A 10,652-nucleotide genomic window follows, 5' to 3' on the forward strand; every position below is an offset into this window, starting at 1 on the left:
ATTGTCATTCCTTAGACAGTGCATGTGTACCACTCAATACAGCAACAAACTCTCTATACCAAATCCTGTGAGCAACAACTGGACTCTTATGTATTTTATTATTTTGAGTAATTAATTTGTGTCATCAAAAATTTCTTCAGCATAACCCAGAGACAGCTGCGAGACAGGTAAGACGTTTACTCATTTAATATAAAATATATTATTATTCACTGCATTATATTACATTACATGCACACACCACATACACTTATATTGTTGGTGTATTTGATCAATACCTCGAGAGCCCTTCAAACAACTGCAGAAAGGCAATAGTGTAATTCTAATATTTGCATCTGTATAGGTGTAGACCCGTATAGATACAAAGTAAAGATGAGATTTTAATATAATTAGAAGCAGGAACCTCATTTATTTTATTTTTTTTACTTCTCATTTTTGCGTTTTTACACATATAAACAATTTTTTACTTAAATTAGAGATTATACAGAAAACTAAATGTGTTTTGATTGAAAAGACCAATTTTAAATTGATGCAACACTTATTATTATATAAAAAATTAAAAAAGTACAAACATGACGACTTTTTTTAAAAACCATAATGTATTTTTGCAGTTTGACTAAAATCCGAATTTTTGATAATTTTCCAGATTCATTTTCAATACTATTGCAACAGTTACCTAAGGCTTACGTTTAAAAAAAGAACATTAATATAACACATAAGGCAGATCTAAGCAATTAGATCTAAATGCAATTACACTATTTGTTAAAAAAAATAAACATACTTCTAAAATACTAATAATTTATAAGAAATTAAGTTTATTTATTTGGAACCGTGGTTAGAAAATCATTGAAAATCTATCTCCTACAAAACATAGAATAAAAGATGGCAAATTAATATTATTTTTCCAAATTAAAATTGTGCTACTGGAAGCATGTTAATTTTAGTCAGCTTATTTTTGTTATTCATTATCATGTACTCGTTTAAGTACAAAAATATTTCAGACTGTGCCTATGATGATTTGCGCAGACGCATACAAGCGCTATATAACATAGTTGCCTTGTCCAGCCACAGTTGGCCGATATGGAACCACATCTTTACTAATAATCATAGAAAAAAACACTGCGATCATTGGTGGCTTCAAAAAATTTATAAATAGCCTAAGGTTGCCTCTTAAATAATAGCCACTAAAAGCAGTCTTAAAGTACTAGTTACACTGGCATCATGTATCATTAGTTTAATTATTATATGACTACTTTGCTTAGATGAAAAATAAATATTTACCAATATTTAAAAACTACATCGTTACATAACAGGTCAAATAAGTTTTTCTACAGCTAAACCGTACTTATATGTAATTGATATCTTATTTAAGTAATAAATATTATAATATTACAATTATATTATTTTAGAATAATTTATTATTTATACCATTAACAAATATATTTGTATGAAATATTTTAGGAAGAAACAAACATTTCAAAATTAAAAGTAAATCGAGACAATAATAAATACATTTAATTAACACTTATAAAAACTAATATTACTATGTAGGTAAGATAAATTTTTAACAATAATAAACAACTATAGTTTGATTCTTAATAAATAAAAATTATATCACCAACTTATGAAAACTAAAAATTTTCACAATCACATGTTACATCTAAAGAAAATTACAAAATTACAAAACAGTTGTATTATTTAGAACTATTTGGCTGAATTAAACAAGGTTAACTAGGTAAAGATGAGTAAAAAAATGTAATTAATTGATTGCTCCAATATCAAAAAGTAAAAACAAATACATATCAATATAATATTGTAAGATATCAGTCTATTTGGTCCCCTGTGTGTAGCACAAATAATAATAATTGGAATATTTGAAGCAATTTTTTAATTTTTAATTGTTATTAGATTTGAAAACAGCCCAAAGCCCGGCAGCCAAACTAAATCCAAAGAATAACAGGCCAAATCTCATTCTAGGTCTAATCCATATCGGTACATATCGGAAAGCGTTGTTAAAAATTGGTTGTTCTTGATTTGCAAATCTCCTGATTCTTTTCCGCTTTGCATTTTCTTCCCGCTGATCATTTAATAACTTAGCTCTGTAAAAATTATGATAACTTTAATATGCATACAACAACTTAGTAATGAAACCCTTTTTTTATGATTTGGCAAATATCAAAATATTTAAAATTTATCAATATAAATAAGATTATTTTCTTACTCTAGTAGTGCTCTTTCGTCAACCTCTTGTTTGAAATCTGAAAGATCATATTCTTTATGCATTGCTGTAGCTTTAACCAATACTTTTTCAAAATTTAAGCTTTCTGGAATCTGTTGTATAAAAATAAGTATATTATGTACGCCAAGTGCAGGAGAAATTTAAATTATTTAATACCTTTGATAATACCATGTGAACACTAGACATTTCACACTCAGTGTTTAAGATCTCATCACGTCTAGCACTTATTAGCTGGGCTATAACATACAAGATGATGTCTTTTGGTGATGCTAGAAAGTAATCAAATAATCTTACTACTTTCGAGTGTTGGTCCAAGCTATGGCTAAACCATGATATCAACCATGGCAAAGCAAATATTGTACCAATACCAGACCTAAAAGCATAATAATTAAGTTATATTTCAAATTAATTGTATTATGGCAATGTTATATTAAGTGCATAAAACAGTGTAGCTATTAAAATAATTCATGATATCTGGATTAATTCTCACCTAACAATAAATTTTTCCAATTCTGGATCAAGCCTTTTAATTAAAGGAAAAACGTGCAACAATAGATATGATGTTTCCTCCATGGTTGGCCGTAGAAATTCTTTTAAATGATGCAATGATAGATGTTTCATTATATGATATGCATCTTTTGGTCCAACTTCTATAAGAAAAGTAACAGCAACATCATGATAACCCTGTAATAATAATAAAATAAAAATGTGATGTAAAATAATAAATATTATAGTATACAAAACCCAACTTTCTAACCCATAACAAATAAAACAAAATTATTTAAGTACTTATTGAAAAATTAGAAATTTAATCAAACATAAAGTATCCAACTTTCTAACCTTTTGTACTATTATTTTTACTATTAACAAGGTTCTTACTATCATAACATGCACATGATATAACAAAAAAGTCTAATGAAATATGAGCTGATATAAAATAAAAGAGAAATTTGGTATCAGTTAGTCAAGAAAATCAGAAGTAGGTACTATAAATAAAATTGCATTATAAACTATACTTTTAAGTTGGATAATAATACATCTACATAATTGTACGTAAAAATTACTTAATTTAAAAACTTGAATAATAAAGTATACAAACCTAAAATTTAAAGTATTTGACAATATATTTAAACTTTCAATAACATTCAATAGGTACTAATAATTATTATACTCATTATTCAATACTAGAAAGTGTGGCTTCTGATTATTAGGCTAAATTAATTACTTGATAATATTTTAGGTCTGGATATTCTATAATTACACTCATAATAATTGCTATCAATTCTTTTTGCAATAAACCAATTTTTGCAAATGATATACCAGGCGGAAATCTTTTTAAGCACCTCCTTACATCCATATCAACTTGACGGTACTCAGGATGGTCCTTAATACTTTCGAATGGGTATAATTGTTCATCATTGCTTGGTAAATTTAATAACAGCTTCCATGCTTCCAGGCGTATTAAACCTGTTTTTTTTTAAATCAATAATTTATTTTAACTTACACAATTACTTATATAATTAATATCTATTATGATGTTTTTTAATGTATAAATACAAATACATAATGTTTTAGAATATTGTATAGTATGCAATTTGGTAAAACCATAATAATTAGAGCCTATTTGTTCTTATTTTGAGAAAAAATTAAATTAATTATTCTTGCAAAGAATTAAGATTTTTATCAACTTTTATTTTAAATATTTATGTTACCAATTCAATTTTAACTTCAATAAAATCTTTAAAACTCATAATGTATCAGTATAGCCACAATGCTATATTCATGACCTTCAAGTCCCATATGGAGTGTGCAGACCACAGATTTGAAAAATAATTAAAGATTATATACCTATAGGGTAGAGTATTTGGAATATTATAATAAACTATATTTAGTTAACATTAAAAATAGCAAACAGGTTTGTTACATATTCCAAATTTTCTTTAAAGTAAAATGGTAAGGTGATGAACTTGTTAATTTCACTTGTTGAATGTATATCTGAAAAACCATATTTTTGTGCAAATTAGACGATAACTTTGAAAAAGTAAAGCCTTTTTTTTTAAATATGCTTTTATTTTATTTGAAAAAAGTTATTCAATAAATGTGTTATTGTTTATCTTTAATTAAATACAGATTTGGTAAATATTTTTGTAGACAATAAAAATGCTCTATTATTACACAAGTTTAGTCTTTTTAACAATATAATCTAAGAGGATCTTTCCCGTGCTAATAATATATTATAATATTTTTGGTATTGTCCAGTGCCAAATTTTTCAGTTACCAATATCAAGTACAATAATGGTTGTATTACACTACACCAGCGGTTCCCAAACTTTTACGACCACGGCACCCTTAAAAAATTGTCAAAAATTTTCAATCAAACATTTTTTAAACAATAAACATTAAATAAACATAATTTTCTCAATAATCTCATACATCTAACGGAACCCTTGACATTGTCCCACGGAACCCTAAGGTTCCGCGGAACACACTTTGGGAAACGCTGCACTACACTACAGTTTAATTACCAAATCACTTTGAAAATGCATTAATATTGAATTTGTTTTAAAAAAATTTTGTGAGTAAATTTGCTTATTTTAAACCCATTAATAAGTTTTACATTTTTGCTGTGTTTTTACTTACTTATCACCAATCCTCCATCACTAATAGCTAAATCTCTTAGTCGATTTATATCTTGGTTTTTACTTTGCAATATTTTGTTCAATTCATCTACTTTGTCTTTATACTTCTCAGGCACTTCATTCATAACTGTAAATTACAATTGCAATCAATAATTAATACAACTTTTAATTTTTTTAAGTTTGAAGTATGGATAACTTGTATATTTCAATAAGTTAATATAGGTAATTTATAGTTTATTTATAATACTCTACACAATTTGATGACACACCAATTATTTTAATGCAAAATGTGTAATGAAAAACAGATTATTAACATTATTATTATATTAGTATTATTGGATAGACCTTATACTAATTGATGAAGCATGCTTTTATATACTTTTACATGCTAATATAGAACGCTAAGAATTATTCAAATGTTATTTTTTGTTCTATTTCATAAATTTTTATTTTTCTGGCCCTTCTCTTCATATTTTTATCTATGCACAGACTAATTTGTTCAATAAAACAATAGTTGACAAAATATTTTCTTCATAGGGTAACATAGTTATTAAAGTTACAATTAATTTATAAGTATTTGTTCAATTGCGTTTATGTCAAAAGTTTTTAGAGTTATTTAAAAAACAGGTAAAAACTTTATTAAACCAATTTAAAATATCCACTGTTTAATAAAGTACTAAAGGAACATTTATCAAGTGCTATAAAATGCATATCAAGATAATTATTATTGGGAATTGTGGAAATATTATTATGTCAGCATATCGCAATATATACCTAAACTTATAAAGACCAACTAAAAATTAATCTAGGTACCTAAACCCATGTAGGAATATCCATTTCATATTGTTCTTTATTGTTTTATTATTTAAATTAAATCTTATCTTATATTGCATATTAACAAATAACAATTACCTAAAAATACCTATAATCTATAGTATTATATCCTTCACTACTGTCCACTAGTCACTCAGTTTACTTTCAGTTAACAAAAACAAAAAAATTAACAAGTTATATTTACCTAGTTTTTTTTTTACATAATATAAATTATACAGCACTAAATTATATTATTATTTTATTAACATTAATTAGGAATACATTCAAATTAAATATTTAATCATTGGAGTTAGGATATACTTCGCCGTCAACAAAATAATTGACAATCATATACTTTTTTTAGGGGGTAAAAAATAAATCAACGTCAATTAGGACGCACTATGTTTTTATAGCGGCTAAAGGACCTTTCCTCGTCAACGGAAGTTATAGAAGCAAATTTAAAAGCCCCTAATTCAGCAAGACTAAATTATAAAGAAGTTTGCGTATCGCTGCCATTGTGAATGTTTCCAATAGCTTCAAGTGTCTTTAGACATAGGTTTTTACTAAGTACTTGTTCAATTTATTTCTTAATTTTTATTCCGACCTCTCCAGAGACTTCTTTCTTTAAATTAAATTTACTTTTATCGAAAAGCGTATAGCGATCACTGGGTCGATAACGTGTGGACTATGGACTAACACTCGCAACTCACGATTATAATTAGCACACAGTCGGACTGGAAAAAATAACAACAAATAATATAAAAAGGCGATACATTAATAATTTTGTAAATAGCTCAATATTTAACAAAAATATGTAATTAAGATTAAATATGTAAACTTAAAATAATCAGATAGTCCTGTAACATAATTCTATAAGGGAATCATTCAAATATTATCATTTGTAACAAATATGTAAATACATACAAATCCGCACTTTATTCATCACTAATTTCCAAGAGCAACACTCTTTGACCTGTTTGGCCACCTTTGTTATTTAAACAAATTGACTGTCCCCTCCTTCCCAATTTCATACCAGAGCACTGCCTAGATTTGTGATGAATTTCTACAATTCTATTAAATCATTTTTAGTTGTTTAAGACACGTTATATATTATGTTGACAGTAAAAACACAAATTTCTGAAATCATCAAACCTAGCATTAAATTGTATAAGTGTATGTATAATACATAATATAATACCCACATTATATCTTATAACTACAAACTCAGTCAACTATATCATACACTGATGCTCTATTCCATGAAAGAAAGGTACCTCGCCTTGATAAAAACTGTCAGTGACACCTTTTCCCCACACTTCACACTGCCTTGTCCTCACCACTACCCGGTATACCTGAATTAGTGAGTAAATACAGGTCTATTTTATACATAGATTGCATGTAGAGGGGATTTGATGGTTTGGCAGTGGTATTTAGCTTAGTCGCCATGGGTGAAACGGTACCTTTCTTTATAAAGAACAGAATATATTGATATTTTATCTTTTTCTGAGATTTTATTTGTAGCCACCCTTGTTCGAACACCTTGCTCACATGCTTAGCACTGCACTGGCAGCAAGGATGTAACAGTCAAAATGGTGGGTGACCAAATTGCATTGATGACATTTATAAGGAATAGAAATGCCTATTGATTACCATTTGGAAAAGTACTCAGGTACTAGTTAGTTAAAGCAAATATAGTAGAAAGGAGAAAACTGATACTATAGAGCAACGGTTCTCAAACTTTTTTTTCTAACCACTTAAGTATATTATCAACCAGTTATGTACTACTAATGATTTAAAATAGAACGATCAAAATTGTACATAGATACATTTGTTTTAAATACCTAATAAGGCAGTAAAATAAATCAGTACAATTATAATTTATTCATTAATACAAATGTATTAGTTTTTTTTTAAATAAGATATGAATTAAATATCAAAATATTTTCAATGAGAACCATGGATTTGTAGGTTTGATATTAGCGATAAAATATCTGGTTCCGTGGTACTTAATTTTAGGCGTACATTTAAATCGAGATTCAGTTTATTTCAAAAATGGTTTTTGTTACGAACACTTGAGAGATATTGAGTATAGGCAGTGGTTCTCAACCAGTATGTCGCGACACACTAGAGTATTGAGTATTAAAGTGATATGTGTCGCCAAAAAAGTTGTTTATGTATATTGAAAATGTTCAAAGTATAAAATGTATGACATTATTATAGCATTATGACGTAATGGTAAATAACACAGTTAAGGAAAACAACTGTGGAGAAGGTCTCATATCATTAATTGTTTTAAGTGTATCACCATTTTTATGAATCTAAATTAGGGTGTCGTCGTAAAATAAGGCTGAGAAGCACTGGTATAGGGAGGGCGTAGATCCGACCCCATACACATACTCACCCTCGTAAAAGTCCACCTTCGTGTAACTGGAATCAGAGGAATTTTCATCGGAATCTACGTGGTCTGACATCGTCGTGGATTTTGCAGTGAAAAATTTGAGTAAGTGTAAAGTAAGTGTCAACGGCCTCAGAACAACCGAACAATTATGTGTAGATTTTCACGCCTTATTCGTTTAGGCACGTCGGGAAAACTCGAAATCGCTTTTACTTAATGCGACCGACTGATTCGTTGTTAACCATTTTTTTTGTTGATGCGCGTGTTGTGGGTAACCACTAAAATTATTGTTAGTAATATTACGTACGTAATTATTATTTCTAATTATTACTATTCGTGTTCTTATAATATTAGTATAACACTGAAGTTGTTAGTTATTATTGTTATTGCGATATTTGCGGACTCGAGACGATAGATTACAATATTTTCGACTTGTGCTTTATCATCAAATAATAGTAATGTTACATGTTTACGGGATAACACCAGTTCTACTACTATCTACAACTGCTACGACATTGCATTTCAACGAAAAACGTTTTCTTTGTCCATATCATAATACTGCTCCGACGTCAATTACTTCGAACATAAACTACACCGATTTTATAATGAATTACTCCACAGACATACATATATATTGCTTTTATATGTCCATGAATTACTCCGACACACGATGTAGAGAGTGCTCCGACCACTGTGATAGAGATAACATGTAATATGATTACTGATAAGCAGGGTTCAGGACTTAAAGCATTTGCTTATTTTTATGGATTGACTTAAAATGTAGCAGATTGCTATGGAAGTGTATGTCATGTTACAACACGTTCAATTATGAAATTTGAAAGTGCTTTTTTTTTGCTTTTTTCAGCGATTTTTAAAAAAAATGCTAATTTCCAGTTTTTATGATTACTTTTGCTTTTTCGATCAGTTTTTCTAGTTTTCTATGGTTTTCTCCTGCAAAGTTGTTTTTGATAGAATTAAAATTAAAAATAATTCTTATCTACGTTACCGCGTATTTAATTAATTAATTAATTGTTTTTCAATTATTTGTAAATATTGTTTACATTTTATTTTTCAGAAAATCCATAAAATATTTAAAATCTCGAAAGTGAAGTTTAATTTTTCTTTGTAATATAAAGATAAAGATTTATTTATTTTTTGATTTTTTAGTTTTTATTTTTGTTGAAATTTAAGTTTTTTAAATGCTTATTTGAGTGCTTATAATGATTTTTTTTAACGCTTTTTTAAGCTCTTATTTGAATGATTTTAAGTGCTATAAGTCCCAAGCCCTGCTGATAAGTAACAAACATAGCCTATGATAAATGTTATTGCAGTTCAGACAGTTCAGTCTTTCTTGCTGTGTTGCAAAATGTATGAACAAATTATTGCGTCGACCACTAATTCTTGTTTCAGGGATCATAGCTCACAATTGATTCAGTAGATATTGTGTGCGACCCGGCAATTGGCTTAACTAGCCGCATACGTTAAGTAAAAAGTAGAAACCACTTCCACGATCTGCGATGAAGAAAAGATCTTCTCAGAGTTCAGAATTTTTAAATGAAAAACAGTAGTACATTGCACACGGTCTCACAGTATGATATTATAATTGATACTCGATTTATATAACTGTCTCCGTAAGACAAGCGCGTAACATAGCTAATTGTACGCTCGGCAAATCATGTTTAGCTCCACTACTTCAAAAATTAGAGGGATTTGACTGCCCACGAAAATGAAAGGTAAGATTATTGTCCAGGGCATCTCATGAACTTATTATTGTGCCTATTTTAATTTTAAAGAAAGTATTTCATATTTTAAAATTGTTAATTGTAGATCTTAAAATACTCGCAACTCACTTTAAAATAAAAATATAATAATAAGTCCATAAAATGCCCTAGACAATAATCTTACCTTTAATTTTTGTAGGAAGTCGAATCGCTCTAGTTTTTAAACTAATGGAGTTAAACGTGATCTACTGAGCTTACAATTTGTTATGTCACGCACTTGTAAGACGGAGACAACACATATCTTGGTAGGTACCTAAACTTGTGTAGGAATATCCATTTAATTTTGTTCCTCATCGTTTAATTGTTTCAATTAAATCTTATCTTTTATTGAATACAGACAAACCACAATTCCATACCCACAATAGTAGTATTATATCATTCGGTACTAGTCACTTATTCTACTTTCGTTAAGGAATACGAATAATCAGTGCCGAAAAACATATTGTACAGGTCGGGCGATTGCCCATCCAATTGTTTTGGGTGGTGAGTGATTGTTGCAGTGAACCATGGTGTATGTGTTCTAAGTAGTATAATAATTTTGGCAATGGGTCACAGGGTATTAAGTATTTATCTACCTACCTAACAATATAATACATAGGCGGTCCCAGGATTTTACTTCAGGTGCAGCCGTGCAGCATAGATGGCTAATTTCTAAATGTTAGGGGTATTGGGAATGTGTACGAAGTTAGATTTACTGAGTATCAATGAACCATAATTTACTTTAGACTATTATATATAATTTTTGAAACTAGTAAACTAGTAATTTCCTTTCCTCCGAACTTGGTTTT

General features: G+C 28.5%; 1 protein-coding gene across 1 annotated transcript; it reads right to left on the reverse strand.

The window, feature by feature from the left end:
- Positions 1-1,585: 1,585 nt before the first annotated feature.
- LOC111036736 (TBC1 domain family member 20) lies at positions 1,586-8,532 on the reverse strand. The gene is made up of 7 exons (XM_022318873.1): positions 8,090-8,532; positions 4,877-5,002; positions 3,462-3,703; positions 2,727-2,920; positions 2,393-2,609; positions 2,219-2,328; positions 1,586-2,096 (listed from the first exon to the last, which is right to left on the reverse strand). The coding sequence occupies exons 1-7, from the start codon at positions 8,157-8,159 to the stop codon at positions 1,892-1,894; spliced, it is 1,164 nt and encodes a 387-aa protein (XP_022174565.1). The 5' UTR covers positions 8,160-8,532; the 3' UTR covers positions 1,586-1,891.
- Between the last annotated feature and the right edge of the window lie 2,120 nt (positions 8,533-10,652).

Source organism: Myzus persicae, unplaced genomic scaffold (assembly GCF_001856785.1).
Source record: "Myzus persicae strain clone G006 unplaced genomic scaffold, MPER_G0061.0, whole genome shotgun sequence".
Taxonomy (NCBI): domain Eukaryota; kingdom Metazoa; phylum Arthropoda; class Insecta; order Hemiptera; family Aphididae; genus Myzus; species Myzus persicae.